The 17,707-nt window shown below is 47.2% G+C and overlaps 1 protein-coding gene across 2 annotated transcripts in view; it reads right to left on the bottom strand.

Annotated features, from left to right (window-relative positions):
- Itga9 (integrin subunit alpha 9) overlaps nucleotides 1-17,707 on the bottom strand; it is a 295,010-nt gene that overhangs the window by 5,356 nt on the left and 271,947 nt on the right. For both annotated transcript variants that reach the window (XM_034484311.2, XM_076917769.1), the window contains one exon: nucleotides 7,486-7,605. In XM_034484311.2, coding sequence (XP_034340202.1) covers nucleotides 7,486-7,605 — 120 coding nt within the window. The remainder of the gene's footprint in view (nucleotides 1-7,485; nucleotides 7,606-17,707) is intronic.

Raw genomic sequence — 17,707 nt, 5'->3', positions numbered from 1 at the left:
TCTTGACTAAACTGATTGGTGTGGAGACAGCCATCTTTTAAAAAAATATTTATTTTTCTGTGCATGAAGTGTTTTGCCCACATGTACATATGTGCACCATGTGCACGTCACAAGCCAAACGACGTGCTGAAAGGACTTAGAGCAGCTAATGCCATGGTGCCACTCACATGTCTATGTCATTATGGATATCATCCTTGCCACCAACAAAGCCAAGGCGCTGTCCCCTCCTGCAGACACCAGAGCAAGTTCTTTCCTCTCAAAGAAATCAAGCCAGCTGCCCACACAGACAGCCTTGCAAACTCCACTCTCATCTCCAGAACCCCAGGCTCTAAGAGTTCTGATCCCGATAGTCAACCTATGAGTGGTTGTATGCAGGGGAGGATGCGTTGCCACCGATGTGCACTTCTTCTCCAAAAGGCCATTGCTTAGAAAGTACAGCACACTCCTGTGCCTGGGGAAGGCTGAGTGTGGCAGTGCAGGTGAGGCATGCACACATGGAATGGGGGTTGCCAGATGTCATAGAGAAGTTTACAAGGACCACTTCCCAACAGATGGCAGTAGAGGGTCTTATTCTAACAGACCCAGATTTTCAGGCAGATGAAGTGAAAGGTATAGAGAAGAAAGGGAAGAGGACTTGGGAATGATTTAGTCATGTAGTAACTGCCTAGTTTGCACAGGGCCATGACTTCTGTTCCTAGCACCACACACACATACACATAGACACACACACACACACACGCCAAAGAATGAGTGGATGGATGAATGAATGAGTGAGTGCATGAATATTAGTGTGTATGGCCACCACGCTGTATGGTACCTTGTGCCAACTAGTGTTAGGTCCTGTGCCTGAGACACCTGCCTTAATTATAACTCTTCACATATTCCCAGGGAGGGCAGCAAGACCCTTCAACCTATCAACATCGTGCCATGAATGCTGCTTGGCCACTCCTATCTGCCCCTACTGCCAGGATCCCAGCCCTAGATGCCTGGGCATTTAGCAGATTCCAGAGTTAAATATCTGAGGGAGGAGTCAGGACTTCATCCATCTGTGTGAGCAGAAGCCCCGCCTCTGTTCTTCCTTCAGCCATCTTTACATCATAAAGTTATACAAACAGGCTGGTAGACAGACAGTCTACCATGCGAGATCATAAGGGTAATCAGAGTCTTCAGGTAAACTCTTGAGAATCACACGTGTGTGTGAGTATGTGTGTGTGTGTACAACATGTGTGCAAATGTGTGTATGTGTACATGTAAGTGTGTATATACATACATATATATACATATACACACATACACACATACATATATTTTAAGAGAGTGTATCACTATATAACTCTGGCTGGCCTAGTATTTACTATGTAGACCAGGCTGGCCTCAGACTCACAGAGATCCACCTGCCTGGCTGAGAACCCAAATGCTGAAGGGAGATATACAAAGTAAAAACAAAAATTGACCCTGTTGTTAACAGCTGACAAATCAGTAGCATGATACGTTTTAGTTTTAAAAATTGTTTCCTGGGCTGGGCTGTTGCTTTTGGCACCAGTCAGGCCCTAGATTCAATCCCCAGCAGTAAGTAACAAAGAATTTTCCTTTCGCTTAAGGCATGGGGAGCAGATTGAAGAATATGTCTAAGGTATTAAACATGATGTTTTGATACATGTATCCCATGAGAAGTGTCTACTGTGACCAGACTAAAGAACTCAGCCATCGGCTCATATGGTAACATTTGTGTATTAAGAAAGCTTCAGTATTAATCTTAGCAAACTTCAAGGACCTGAGAAACATTTTCAATCTCATGTTAAGGTATGGATACATTGCAAAGCCGAGCAAATTATGAGATAGTCAACAACTTGCAAGATTTGATGTACTTTTCTCCCTTGCAGGCCTTCTTTGGGCATACATACCCCCTTTTGTTAGCACTATTTGGGTATTTGGGAGAAAATTCTGGAAAGTCTTGGGCGGTCCACCCTAAGCCTTCTGGGAAATGATTAACAAAAAGCCTACCCTGTACCCATAGCGACCCCACACTTCCAAACCAATGTAGTCAGTTATTTTTCCTGAGTCCTTTCTGGAATCTTCCAAGGAGCGGTCAGATGTTTTGTTTATAATTATCCTGTTTGAAAAAGAGGCATGCCTCGTTTCAAGGTTTGTTCAGCTGGAGGCCTGGAGTAGCAGAGTACCTTCTAGTCCTGACAGAGTCTGCACCCCCAAAGAGCAGCTCCCTGTAGACTAACAGGATGTGTCTCCAAGCCTGCCAGAAAACTGGCAAAGTGGCAGATTCTTCCCGGTGGATGCTGGGTGATTCAATAAAGCCAGAGAAAGAGATGAGAACAAACCCAGTTCTGAGGTACTCAGTCCTGTAGTCCAGTCCACTTCAGGGTGATACATGTGACAGACTATTCCAGGGCATCTAGTCTTTTGGGGGTGCCCATCTGTGCACTGCCCTTTGGGGTGTTTCTTGGGCAGCCATTCCAAGGACCTTGAACACACTCTTCCTCTGGACCAGCTCTGGATCTTGTGTTTATAGGCCTCTCAGTTACTTGACTGTTTAGATAGCACGTCTCCATCTTGAGATGTTGAGGACATAGTATCAGACCAATATTTATCTCCAAATATAAACTAGTCCCTCCACACATTTCAGGCACACGATTTTCAATGGGGGTGGGGTGGGAGTGTGTGTCTGTGGGTGCATATGTCTATACATTCGTTTGAGAAGTCTGGCTTGGAGGCAAGTTGCTGACCCCAGTGGCCTCTGGAGTCGTTGCCAAATCTTATACATTCTCTGTGCCACTCTGCAGATGTCCACTGCTAAGCATTTTTTTGTTGTGAGTTACAAGTGGTGTTCTCCAATAAAAAACCATGCTCTCTAAGAAAGCTTGAGAATACCAGGCTCTTGGAAGGGTTCTGGCTGATGGAGGCTTCTGAGTAGCTCTTTTCAGGGGTGAGGGGACCCAAACCCTTTCTACACCCTGCCTCTTTGTCACCTGACCAGTCAGGACGGGGTCCTCCTGGTGAAACAAGGGCATGCTGTTTCAAATCATCTGGTTTTGAAAAAGTGTTAATCAGAAAAGAAAAGAGACAGAGGATCCTTGGTGGATGGCAGGGGGTGAGCTCCTTCACTGAAGGGTTGGCCTGTGTGCCTGGCAAACTGCAGACAGGAAGAGATGGTCTGGGGAGAAGGGGAGGGGGAGGCAGAGAAGCATTTTTCTCCTAAAGGGCAAATGCCCTGAGTATCTCTCTCTGCTTAGCTCAGGCTAGTGTATTGAGCTGAAGGTGTTTCTCAGACATGCTATCCCATGCTCTTGTGTCTCTGAACGATTCAACCTTCCCATAAACAGGCCTCTAGGAAGAGGCACCGGGCTGGGTTGTCTTCCAACTTGGCTAGGAGCTGGCGCAAGCGAGAGGGAATGCTTTTGGATTTTCTCCCTTGAAAGAGTTTCATGTTTCAAAGTCTTCCTCCTGCACAGTGGTTTGGCAGGCTACTGTAATCCTCGCACATCAAGTTTAAATTACGGTTCCCCATGTCCGCGGATGGCACAGCTCCGAGGAGGTTGATTAGAATTCGTTTCAGGGCTCTGCTTAGCTTGGGGCCTTGCTGTGGATTTTGTGTAGGAGCCAGGTCCTTTTGCCGCCAAGCGTGAGAGAGTCTGGGCCATGAGAAGGTCCTTTAGGAAGGTTTTGGGGAGCTGTAATGGCAGGGGTTGGCTGGGTGGGCTGAGCGCAAGGGCTGCGGCTTTAGCATCGTGGAGAAGGCATTTGTGGGACCCAGAGGGACTTCTATTTCAGAGAGATAGGAACCCTACAGGACACATGTTACAAGGCTCAGGGCCAGTGAACCAGGCCAAATAATATTTACTCCTCTCTGCCACTAAAGTACCTTTCTCACAGGGTTTCAAGAGAGCATGAGGTCTGCTATCTGCCTTTCTTCCCAATTACTGCCACCTAGCAAGGACCCAATGCTACCTGTTGAATAAAGATATTGACCACCCATGAGTGTGAATTGTGCAGATCCATAGCCCTGCGCGGTACTATGAATGCCCCAGCTGGGTCAGCTTTCCACAAGCTTCAGTGTCACACCAGCATTTGTGTTTAGACCACACAGTCTTGGGACAACCATTTTTGGTTCATGTGTATAAGACACAGATGACCAACCACGGGGAACAGCACCCAGAGGCACTCGGAATGGGAACTCAGAGGTCTCTGGGATACTTCAGTGGGTAAAGGAGTTTGTCACTAAGCCTGGCGACCTGTGTTCAGTCTCTAGGACCCAATGGTAGAAGGAGAGGACCCATTCCTGCAAGTTGTCCTCGGACCAACATGCCCTCCCCCAACACCCCACAAAATAAATATTTTACAAGATTAAAAAATAGAAGGGAATAGACATTTCTATACAGGAAGAGAACCCGACCTCTGGCCATCTATCCATTATGTATTTCCTGGCCAGCTGGGTGGCAGGTGCCAGCCAGAGGCTTCCCTGGAGGGGAGGGGAGGGGATTACATATGGAGTGTGGTAATAAGCCCAAACTGGTGAGGTCAGACAAGCCAGATGTCGGACTGGACTTAAGCCAGATTCAGCTGGCTTCTCTGCATTGTGCCATCAGTGTAATATTAAACCTGATTCCCATAATGCATTATTTTTAGGTAGTTAGATGTAGGAATCAGAGTTGACAAAAGTCTGTAGCCTAATATTCAGTCCTTAACCAAGACTTTCTTCTCATGATCTCCCATCCCTCTCAGTGTAAGAGCCAGACTGAGTTATAGCCACGCTTGACAGTAGACAACCCTCTCACATGAAGACGATACTGAGATTTTTTTTTTAAAATTATAATTAATTTTTGTGTTCTCACGTGTCCACATGTACGCACCGCAGTGTATGTGTGGAGATTAGATGACAACTTGTCTCGTCTTCCACCCCGTGGGCTCCAGGGAACTTAGGTTGTCTGCTTTGGCAGCAAGCACCTTTGCTGAGCCATCTTGTCAGCCATACTTTTATTTTTAAAATTAATTTAATGTGTAGCCTTGTGTGTGTGCCTGAGTGTATACATGTGCATATGTGTGTGGCCAAGTATACACAGGAGCATGCGTGTGTGCCTCACCTTGTGAGAACTCAGAGCAAACCCATGTCTGTACTGAAATAACAGCTCAGTTGAGAAGAGTCCCCTTGAGACAGGGCAGCAGGGAAGAGAGCCTTTACACAAAGGCTGCCAAGTTAGCGCATAAAGGAAACCCGTTGGCAAAGTAAGGCTGGAAACCCTCAGGAGAAGGCCACCTAGAACCAGTTGGGACCACTGCAGAGGGTGCTTTATTCTCCTTCCAAAAGCCCATAGGAAGGCAGAGTTCACCCTCCCAACCCACCGCTGGCCTTTTCAGATTCCAAACACTAAGCCTCCTTCTCCACCCATAGGCCCTCTCAGCAGGAAGGAGCTAGAGACAAGGGAGAGTTAACGTCTATCTGGCTGTGTAGGGTAAACAAATGGCAAATTGGGGGATTCAAAAAGAGGAAATATCTGCTGTTGGCACACAGACAGGAAAATGAACACTTTGCTAAACCTGCGGCGACTCGGGGTGGCATTTCAGGAGGGCAGCTTACAACGTGAAGTGCATCCCTCCGTGCCTCCATCCCTAGGGTTTTGCTCTAAGGACACAATGAAGGATTTGCTCAACTTTCCGGCTTTAAGGTCAGTCACACTGGCATTGTTACAAGCCGTGTTCAGCCAGGGACAATATTGATTCTAATGCTAGGGGGACCGCAGACTACAGAGTAGGCACTGTTGTTAGGATGTGGCTGGAGATGGACTCCTAACAACACGGGGAGAAGTTTACAGTATTGCTGCCAGGAAACAACAGGCTGCCAGATAGCACAAGGGACAGCTGACATGCATGGGAATGGAAAACGGACATATCTCCACGCAGTGCACGTCACGTGTTTCCTTCAGTCTCCAGATCCTCTTTCAAGTAAGGTACCCCTGGGTTTACAGCAATGGAGCTGACCATCAACCTGAGAAAAGTATGTTAAACACACAGTTCTCCTGGAGCTGTAGTCTGTTTACATATGCTAAATTGCATTTGGTATGCATAGGTTTTCTAGATTGAGCGTTGAAGGCGGAGGGGGTGGCTTAGTTGGTAAAGTACATCCTGGGCAAGCATGAAGAACTGAGTTCTGATCTGCAGAACCCATGTGAAAGATGCCAAGTATGCTGGTCCTGGTTTATAACTGGGTAGGCAGAGACAGGCAGGCTCCTACTATTCCCTGGCTAGCCATTTTAGCCTCATTTGTCCGTGCCAGGCTAAAGAGAAACCACATTTCAAAAACAAGGGTGAAGGGCCGGGGAGATGGCTCAGTGGTTAAGAGCACTGTCTGCTCTTCTAGAGGACCTGGGTTCAATTCCCAGCACTGACATGGCAGCTTACAACTGTGATATATCACATAGATATACCTGATGGGAAAACACCAATGCACATGAAGTGAAAATAAATTGAAAAGCAAAACAGCAATAAAACCAACAAAGGGGAGGCGAGTGCGTTGATTCAGCAGTAAAGGCGCTCACCACCAAGCTTGACAGCATTCTGTAGCCTACATGGTAGGAGAGGACTGACTCCTGAGCCTTGTCCCTCTGATGTGGGCTATGGCACACGCATGTGCTGAGTATGTGACTGTACACAGACAGGAACTGAATCCACGACCCTCACTTTAGAAGCACTTCATCTGAACACATACTGGGTATACGGGTGGATAATTTAACTAGCAAATTGTCAGTGGGTAAGCTGACCCAGGAGAAAGACTCCCTTACACAGAGAAACAGGCCAAGCTGGAGAAAAGACCGTGCTTGCCACAGCCCTTTCCAAGATGTAAACCCAGATGACACTTTTTATTTAGCGTTATCATATTTGAGTAATGCATATTGTTTTGTAAGCCCAAAGAAACTAAGATTTGGATTTAAGTCATCCACCTGTAATGATCTCAGAGGTTTCCCCTGTAATAGGCATTCACTTGTATTTATGAGATAACTCGAAGCAGGGTAAAAGCCAGCTGCCTTGCCCGGTTGTGTGTGCCTCCTTACCTCTGGGTCAGCCTCTGCTTGTCTCTTAATGAATGCCCATCTAAAAATCCACAGTACCTAAGCTCTGTCATTGCCCTCCAGGCTGAAGTCACAGACAACACTGTCTTCAACTGTAGTCACCTCTGAAAAGCACCATACCACCCATCATGAGGTCGATCCCTCTGCACATCTCATCGGAACCCGACTGACCTCCTGAAAAGCCATGGTGGCACTGACTGTGTCGGGATGGGTTTAATGCTCTGAGGATAGAAGAGAGGGCCACTGAGGAGGCAAGATTCCATCTTCCACCTGAAGGGGCCGCTAGACCTCCTTTGTACCTGTACTGTGCAGGGAAACATCTTCCAAGGTTCCCCAGCCCTCGAGAGGCCTGAGACCTGGTGTCCCGAGTGGGAAATCAGCCGGCCCTTGTGCTCCCCAGACTTACCTTCCACAGTAGCACAGCCAGCAGCAGAAAAATGAGGATCCCCACCAGCAAACTGATGGCGATGATCCACCCCACAACATAGCCACGGGGTTCCAGATTGTGCAAGGCCTCGAAGACCACCTAGGAGATACCACAAAGGTAAGAGCGTGAAACTGAGGTTCATGTCAGGAAAGGGCTGTTAACGATAATGACCCTGACTTCACATATCACAAACTGAACTAGAGTATGGTGGAGAAAGTCAGGAGTTAGACGGCAGTTTTCTATCTCGCATTCGGCTCTGAAGTACGCCGGGTTTCTCACTCAGGCAGTGCCGACTCAATATGTCACTTAGTGTGGAATTACTTGGATTAAGCCACTGTCTCGGATCTCATAGCTGTGCCAAAATTGTTATAAGGAATTTATTCATGATGTGTTGTCATTTCTAATCTGAACCACAATCAAGGAGGTCATGGTGATTGAAAGAAAATGGCCTCCAGAGGCCCATAAGGAGTGGTACTATTAGAAGGTGTGGCCTAGTGGGTGTGGCCTTGTGGGAGTGGGTGTGGCCTTGTGGGAGTGGGTGTGGCCTTGTGGGAGGAAGTGAACATTGGGGGCAGGCTTTGCCCTCTCAGATACCCAAGCCATACCCAGTGTGGGAGTTCACTTCCCGCTGCCTGTGGCTCGAGATGTAGGACTCTCGGCTCCTTCTCCAGCACCATGTCTGCCTGCAGGCCACCATGCTTCCCACCATGAGGATAATGGACTAAACCTCTGAACTGTAAGCCAGCCCCAATGAAATGTTTTCCTCATTAAGAGTTGCCGTGGTCATGATGTCGCTTTACAGAATAACTTAGACAGAAGTCTTATTCCACTGAGGCATGCTTGTTTGTTTTTATTTATATGTATGTGTGTATCTGTGTGTGTATATGTCACATGCATGCAGGTGCCCTTAGAGGATGTCAGATTCCCTGGAGCTGGAGTTACAAAAGGTTGTGAGCCTCCTCATGTGGGTGCCTGGGCTCTCTTTAAGAACAGCAAGTGCTCTTAACTTGAGCCATCTCTCCAGTCCCAGAGGTATACTCCTCAACTTTGGAGGACATTCATAGGTGTCATGGAGCTGTCCTAGGTCAGCGAGCGAGGAAGGAGAGCTGAGTGATGTGTGCTAGGGTGGGGTGGTATAAATAGTTATCCACGGGACAGTCAGGCTCTATGGTTTCACATGCAGAACCCCGAATCCAGAACTTGTCTTAAGGGAAATTCAGTGGAGCAGAAAAAGCTCTTCCAACATGGGGACTAGCTAGAGAAAACAGCCTTCGAAATCCAGCAGGCACCTTGTGGGATGGGGTGGTGCAGGCACCTTGTGGGATGGGGTGGTGCAGGCACCTTGTGGGATGGGGTGGTGCAGGCACCTTGTGGGATGGGGTGGTGCAGGCGCCTTGTGGGATGGGGTGGTGCAGTTCACAGCTAGGTGGTTTTTCTGAGCTTGGTTTTTTCCAACCTGTGAATCAGGAGCACTTCAAGCCCTCCCTAGAGGTTCAGGCAAAAGTCAGCTAAAACTTCTGGCAGACAAAGAGTCCTGAGCCAGCTCTGAACTCAGTGTGGGGTTAGCTGTAAGGCCCAGGACACTGAACAGAGTCCTCTTGGCAAAGCCACGTTGGAGGTCTGGTTTTGTGGATACAGAGAGTAGCCACTACAGTTTAGTCTGGCGAATTTCCTAAGAGTGCCCTGTCATGGCCCTGGAATGCTACTTTGTGTCTTTGCTTTTTTCACAGCGATGTCCTTGGACTTCTTGGATGTGAGCTTTAGGCCTTGGCAGGTCTGTCTCTTATATCCTGACTGCGATAAATTGATCTGTGACTGATCTGAGTGCCATGCATTGTGCCGAGGAAGCCACGGCATAGATTCAAAACAAATGATTAAAAAAAAAATGCATGAACAGAAACAGGAAGGGGAGCACAGGGAGCACATAGTGTGGCAACATACATACTGACGGGGAGCACATGGAGTACATAGTATGGTGACATGCTGACCATCAGGGCCAGGGGCCCAGACAAGCCTTCATGCCTCTCTAAGCATCTTCCCCTCCCTCCTGTTTCTACACGTGTCACTGCCCCAGTTCAGGCCCAGCCTTCACACTCATGTGGCACTAGGTCGGTCCCTCACAGAGTCCTCGGCCATTCATTTTGTTTTCCAAGAACATAGGTCCTGACAGGTCACTTCAGTAATCTCACTGTGTCAATTGGGAACATCTAAGTCAGGACACTGAGCCTTAACAGTCTGCTCTCCTGGGCTGGAGAGATGGCTCAGGGGTTAAGAACACCGACTGCTCTTCTAGGGGTCCTGAGTTCAATTCCCAGCAACCACATGGTGGCTGACAGCCATCTGTAATGGGATCTGATACCCTCTGCTGATGTGTCTGAAGAAAGCAATGGTGTACTCATATACATAAAATAAATAAATCTTTAAAAAAAAAAAACAAAAAAAAAAAACCAAAAAACCAGTCTGCTCTCCTTCCTTTCCAGCCCCTCCCAGGTCACGAATTCACATTCCAGCCACTTACTCTCATCTCCCCTGAGGTCCCTGTCTCTTTGTTTTCGCTATCTGGAATGCCCTTCCATCCTGGTTGGGTGACAGGCTCCATAATTACTTGTCAAAATTACTCACACTGTTTGACCTGTCCATTCTGTACTTGAAAACATGATCAAAGGCAGGAAATACAAACTATAGAAAAGGTTTTATGCTCAGTGATGTTGGGCTGGCGAGATGGTGCAGTGGGTAAAGGTGCTTGCTGCCAGACCTGACACCCTTAGTTCAGTTTCTGGGGTCCACATGGTAGAAAGAAGAAGCAGAGTTCTAAAAATTGTCTTTTTCTATCCACACATGTGTGGTGTGTATGCCTAACACAGACATACATACACACACATGCACACACACACACACACACACACACACACACACAGGCACACTACAGAAATAAAATACAATTAAAGATTTTTTTTTTTTTCAGAGCTGAGGACCGAACCCAGGGCCTTGCGCTTGCTAGGCAAGCGCTCTACCACTGAGCTAAATCCCCGACCCTGCATTTAAAGATTTTTAAAAAGAAGTGGAAGAATCTCCCTGCAGAAATGTTCACACTAATCAGAACTACAGTAAGCATTTAATGAAAGGGCAACATGTTAACTGCCAGTAACCAGATATCTCCATGGCCTGCCCCCAGGGACCCAGCGACAGCAGATGTCATCACTAAGCATTCCTGCCATCACCAGGGGTTGCACATCCTCCTCTGCTCAGGCTCCACATCCCCGTATAAAAGGCCAGTACCTCCTCTCCCCATTCTTTTCCCCTTCACCCTTACACAGAGGCAGGATACCCCGCCCCCAATAAACCTCCCATGTGAGAAGTGTCACATGGTGTGACTTTATGGCATCCAGATCATAACATTAACTACATAACGGTTAATCACAAAACAGAAGAACATCACAAGCTACTAAAAATGAAAAAACCTAGCTGGAAGTGGTTTCCCATGCCTTTAATCCCAGCACTAGGGAGGCAGAAGCAGACGGATCTCTGAGAGCGAGGCCAGCCTGGTCTACAGAGCAAGTTCCAGGATAGCCAGGGCTATACAGAGAAACTTTGTCTTGACAAAACAAAAACAAACAAACAAACAACACCCAACAACAATAAAGAAAAACTGTTCTATAAATTATATCTGTCTGCATGTGTATATTTATGTTTCTATGTGTAGTGTGAGAATATGTATGCATACAGGTATATATTTATTTTCTGAGATGGGGTCTTATTCCATAGCCAAGACTGCTCTGAACTTACTGTATAGCTCAGTATATGTAGCCTTGACCTCACAGCAATCTACCTGTGTCAGTCTCCTAAATGCTGGGATTATAAGTATAAACTATCACATCTGGGTTGATGCACAGCATAAAATTTTTATTCATTTATTTTTTTTAGCATATAGGCATTTTACCTGCATGTATATCTGATATCATTTATATTCCGGGTGCCTTTGCAGAACAGAGAAGGCATTAGATCCCCTGGAGCTGGAATCAGAGGTGGCTGTGAGCTCCCACATGATTTGCTGGGAATCAAAGCCAGTTCCCTTCAAAGAGAAGCCAGTGCTCTTAACCACTGAGCCACCTCTACCTGGATGTACAATATTTTAACAAATTAAAAACACGACTCTTGAACAAATATCTAGTGAGTGTAAGTCGAAGGCACCAACCATTTACGGGATCAGCAGGAGGTGGTCTTAACGTGTGTATGTGTGCTGAAATCTATTGAGTAAATCAGACTCAAAACTGGCCAATACTCTGAAGGATGGTGATATACTTTTGGGTTATATTTTTGGTCAGATAGAAATTACTTTTATCCTCATTGACAAACACGCATAACTTATGGAGCAGCCTCTTAGATATCTCTGAAGGGACAAGATGTTTTTAAGGGACAAGAGACTGTTACTACACAGAGACCCTCAGAGGGTAAAGACTCTCCTCACCCCTGGCTGGGGATTGAACAGAGGGTACTGCTAAGGACTGCACCCTTGAGTTCCATCCTTCGATCTTAACTCTCCTCCTGACTGCGTATTTGTGGCTCTGGGTAGAGACCAGGCCACAAGGGGAAGAGTTCTGGCCACTAACTGACCACTAAATCTGACTGTGGTGTGCACCCGAGGCCACCACAGGCACAGGTTGCTTCTACGAGAGAGGGTCAGCTGTGTCTCACTCTGACCGATTCTTGCTGGCCGTTTAGAAAGACCAGTTCATCTACAATAGTACATGTGTGTGCATATGTGTGTACATCTGTATCTATCCAGATGGGGCTCTGCAAATCTTAAGGGATATAATTAGTGGCTAGTGAAAGAATGTGGTACCCTGGACATCTTGCTCATTTAAAATATTATCTTCCATGGCTTTGGGGTTTCCTTGGGGACCAAGAACTCTGGGGAGTCCCAGATATCCTGCTCCTGAGTCAACCAAAGCACGTTTTTACGCTGATGTGGCTTCTATCCTTTAACATGGTAATGCTGATAATTATGATGGAGACTGGGAACCACTGATTCAGAGTGGGGATGGGGCTCCCTGCCTCAATCTTGTCTCCCGCCTTTGCTGGCTTAGACGTGCCATGCCAAGGCACCTGGTCTTCACAAAGCTCTTTCCCCGTTAGCCAGGATACTTCCTCATGCTTGGCCAGCTCACTCCTTTCCAGTTTCCAGGCCTTAACCCCCAATCTGAAAAAAGATTCTGTTGAAGATAGCTCAGCTGGAAACAACACCTCTGTTAGTCTCTTTGTTGGCTGACATTCTTACTGTCCAGCAGTCAGCTCTAGGGTGGATGGTATGGCTATGTCCACCTCCTCCCTCATTCTGTCTCCAGTGCCTACCACAGCACCTGACCATTAGTAAGCCTTCAGATGTATTCACCAAGGGACTAAATGGAACTGTTGGGAAATATAGCTTGTGTGTCTGGCAAACTGCACTTGGAGTTTTCTCAGTCTCTGATGGGCAGAGCTTGATTCTCCCACGGGGAGGTGGACAAAGAGGAAGAACCCAGCACCATCTGACGGTACGAGAGGGGTGGCGATGACACCATACATCACAACATAACTTGAGGGTTGGTGTAGAAAAGCTTTCGATATAGAGGGTATTTCTAACTATAATGGTCTATCTGTGATTTGTGATAGCAAAGCTGAAACTGAATAGCAATACAGCCAAGGACTGGCAAGTGGCATCTTCTGGAACAAACTTTCTGTGCTGGGTTAGTAGATGGTCCCTTTGGTTGAGATTCTCTGGTTCGTATCTTTGGTTGAGTCAGTGCTGGGAGCAGTGGGAAGGGACAGGGCACTGAGAAGTTCCTGTATGCCAGCCATTCTTCTAGAAGCTTCTTTACAATTTAAAAAATTATGTGTGAGCAGATGTGTTTACTTGTCTGTCTGAGCACCATGCATGCAGGTGACTGAGGCAGCCAGAAGAAGACGCCATATCTCCTGGAGCTGGAGTTATAGGCGGATGTAAGCTGCCTGATGGGGCTGGAAATTGAACTCAGATGCTCTGCAAAGGCAAAAAGTGTTCTTAACCTCTGACCTGTCTCTCCACACCCTTCTAGAAGCTTCTTACTGGTGTTGTTGAAACCTTCCAACATCTCCAGGGAAACAGAAAGCAGCCCTTCCATGTTATAGACGAGAGAACAGAGGCCAGAGACTTAGCATCTCCAGAGTTAGGATGTCAACTTGGGAGCTTCTGATTCCTAAGAGAAGGCATGAAGGAAAAAGCCAGAAGCCCAGGACTGACCTTCTGGAACGAGGGGTTCAAAGCACATGTACTTGGAATGTACTATCCTGACTGACTTGGCAGGGCAAGTTTATTCAGGGATGTACACAGGATCCAGGAAGGAGGCTTCCTTCTGGGGTCTGACTTAGCTTGAGGAGGGAAATCTCCAGTTTAGAGGAGGAAATCGGGCCCAGGGGACAGGAGTTGGCTGGACTGTGCAGATATCTCACAGTTTAAACAAATAACTTGAAATAAGCCAATTAGTTCCTTCTCATGTGTGCATGCTTGCTTTCGTCTCAGCTCATTCATTTAGAATGGTCTGGCGCCTCACCAACACATGACTGAGTGGTTACAAGGCAGAGAGAAGGGACTCTCAGGCTGTGAGTCCAGTGGCCCAGGTGCCACCCTTGGCTCACCCAGTATGAGATCTTGGGCAAACCAATTATTTTCTCCCAAGTATCACAGACTCCTTTCCTGAGAGAAAGGGCTTAGTGGTTCTCACATGAAGAAGGGAACCGTGGATTTTCTAGGGACTTCCATGAATCAACGATTTGTATCCCCACATGCAGAACACCACATGGTTCTGTGGTAGAAGACAAAGGCTCCAAATACATTTCTTATCACGCTGGCCAGGAAGCATGGCTCACACATTCTCTTGTTTTGTTTTAAGACAGGCTCTTGCTGTATGGTGAAGGCTGCCCTCAAATTCAAGATCCTTTTGCTTCTGCCTCCAAAGTGCTGGAACTACAGGTGTGAATCACGACGCCCAGCTCAGATTAGTTCTCAGAAGAGAACAAAGCACACACTGTCAGTGGCCCAGTGTGGGATCTCCTCCCCATGCTGAAGGCCCATCATCCCTTGCATGAGTCATAGGGAAAGATGGGCTCCTGTTCATGCCAGAGCAGCTGGCACCAGTGACCTGGTCCCCAGTATCTTGACTCCAGAGCAGGAGATGATGAGGACTCAGGAGATCTGGCCCCAGCATCCAGGGTACTGAGTTCTTCCTATGGCAGAACTCAACACCACCCTGCATCATCAAGTTTCCCGACTCCTCTTAACCCTCTCTCTGGTTCTCCAGGCAATTCCATGATCTCGAAGGTATGTGGAAGTCTAGCCTACTCTGCTTCTGCCAAAGCAGGGAAGGGTAAGTTTCTGCTTCTTACCTCAAGATGGCAGTCAGGTGCAGATACCCTGACAAGCTCATCCAATTGTGGGGTGGTGGGCTGTGAGGGGCAGCTGGGTACCTGGTCGAACAGGCTTTGAACCCTGGAGAACCTCAGGGATGGTAGGAGTTTGGCCTTGCTCCTGGGACCCCTGGCTGCTTTCACATAGCCACAGCCCCCTACAGCCCCTCCCAAAGAGAGGTTTGTGGCCATCTGTCACATAGCACAGGTAGAGGGCATGACTACAGGCCTCAGATTCTCAAGACATCTCCATATTCATGAGTTACTTAAGGCCAGAGGGTGTAGCCAATTAAGCATTCCTTCCCAGACCCTCCTCCTTGCAAAAGGTATTTAACCTCAGGCCCGCCCCGAGTACAGCTTCATCCATTTTCTACCATGACAATAAACATCTTAAGAACATATCTTAAGATCTGGAGTACCTCTCTTCTTTGGGGCCCGTCATAGGGAACCGTGGAGAAGGTCTTCAACTAAAGAGATGCCATCTAATCTCCCCGACAATGACCTCTCTACATTTTGAGCCTCCTCCCCCCTTCAGCTGGGGTCAATCTAGCCTGTAGGCCTCTCAGCAGTGCCTGAGAGCCCAAGACCTGAGACCAGTTGGTTCCCGGCTGCCTCCTGGCCCCGAGGATCAACAACCCAAGAGCTCTGGCCCCTATGAGACCTCAGACTGTGTTCTCTCAACCCTGGAGCGGAGCCCGGCGGCTTCTCACAGCCCGACCTCTGCCCGGTGTGGCATGGAGTGAACACAGTCAAATTCCCGTGCCTCTGCCTCCCTGAGCTGCAGCAGACTCGGGACCCACAATTCAACCCAACGGGACCCACACCCACGATCACGCCACAACCCAACATCCAATGTCCTGCCAGTTTATGCTGACACCACAAAAACAAGTGAGAAATTCATACCAGCCTCTGATGCAGAGGATGGGAGTTTGGGGTGATGCCCCAATAACTAGCAAGTCTATCGTCTCTTAGTTTACACTGGGGGCGTCTCCGGCCTCCTTTGTTGTCTATTCTCCTTAAAAATATGCAGGTGGTTGGGGCTGGAGACATTGCTTAGTGGTGAAGAGCAAGTACTGCTCTTACAGAAGACCCAAGTTTAGTTCCTAGCATCCATACCAGACAGCTCAAAACTGACTGTAAATTCAGCTCTAGGGGATCCAATGCCTCTGATCTCCACATGTGTGCAGCATATGCACATATACACATAATTAAAAATAATAAAATAAATCTTCAAAAAATATGGGGTATATCTTAGTTTGGTTCCTATTGATGGTAGAACAGCATGACCAAGGACAACTTGGGTTGGGAAAGATTTAATTCATCTCACCCCTTATGGTCAGAACTCAGGCAGGAGTGGAAGCAGAGACCAGGAAGGTATGCGGCTATGGCTTGCTCAGCCTGTTTTCTTATGGTACCTGGGTGCACCTCCTCGGGGGTAGCACTGCCCACAATGGAATAGACCCTTCCATATCCACCATCAATCATCAATAAAAAAAACAATGCCTACCATAAGCTTTCCCAAAGGCCAATCCAATAGAAGAAGCATTTTACCAGTTGAGGTTCCTTTTCCTCAGATGACTCTAGCATGTGTTTAGCTGACAAAAAACTAACCACCCCAGAGTACTTAATAAGTTTTTGCCTTGGCTATTGGCTTTTGTAGTCAATTCACAGGGCAGGGGATATTTCTACTTCCCATGATCTTTTGGTGCCTTTTCCTGCCTCACAAATGGGGTTGGATGTCTTTGGAGTATATTTCTATTTTCAGTCTGTACTCTCGATCTTCCCAGAGAAAGTATTTTCTAGGACCCCAGTGGATCCTTGCAGATAGTGATAACCGCCCCCCGCCAATACTTTATACAGCCACGATAGAGTTTAATGTATAAGATAGCCTTAATAACAACTCATACAGTGGACGATTTTAATAGTATTGTGTAATGGTACCTATGGATTGTTTCTGGAATTTTCTATTAGTATTTCAGACTGTGGTTGACTAGGAACAAACTATGAAGGGTAACACTATGGACAAGGGGGTGCCCATGCACCCCTCTGAGGTGAACCCCTCCTCCTGATAGAAAACAGTCTCCCAGGACACATAACTACATCAAAATCTCTGTACACTTCCTTACCCTTTTCTCTCTTACCCCTAACTTACTCTTAGTAGTAAGTTGGATTGGGCTGAAATATGAAAGTCAACATGTTATTGGCTCCTCACAACCGTTGACCCTGTGGCCTTCAAAACCTCACTAAGGTCTTCATGTCCGAGACTGCATGAAACCCCATAAAAACCATTGAAGTTGATCTTGCATCCTCCTGTTAAGTGTGGTGGTCAGAATGAAAATGGCTCCCCTGCCCCGATATATATGAAAACTTGGTCCCCAGTTGTTGGAACTGCTTGAAAGGATTAGAAGGTGTGGTCCTGTAGAGGAAGTCTGTCACAGGGGGGTGAGGGTGGGCTTTGAGGTTTCAGAAGTCTCTGCTATTCTCTGCCTTGTAGCTCAGGAGAGGAGCTGTGAGCTGTTGCTCCAGCGCCATGCTGCCATGCTTCCTACCATGTTGCTCAGGGACTCAACCTCCGGCACTATAAGTCACAAAGAAACTCTTTTATAAGTTGCTTTGGGTGCAATGTCTTATCACAGCAATAGAAAAGCAACTGAGAGTAAATATCTCTGGCAGATACCTTAAGGGGTAGGTCCTCAGTTGACACTGTATTTCTAGTTACTAACAAATGTTCTACAAAACATCACTTGTATCCTGACATTAAAAATAAAAGACAGATGGG

This window comes from Arvicanthis niloticus, chromosome 21 (assembly GCF_011762505.2).
Source record: "Arvicanthis niloticus isolate mArvNil1 chromosome 21, mArvNil1.pat.X, whole genome shotgun sequence".
Classification (NCBI taxonomy): domain Eukaryota; kingdom Metazoa; phylum Chordata; class Mammalia; order Rodentia; family Muridae; genus Arvicanthis; species Arvicanthis niloticus.
This window is presented reverse-complemented; position numbering and strand designations above follow the sequence as displayed.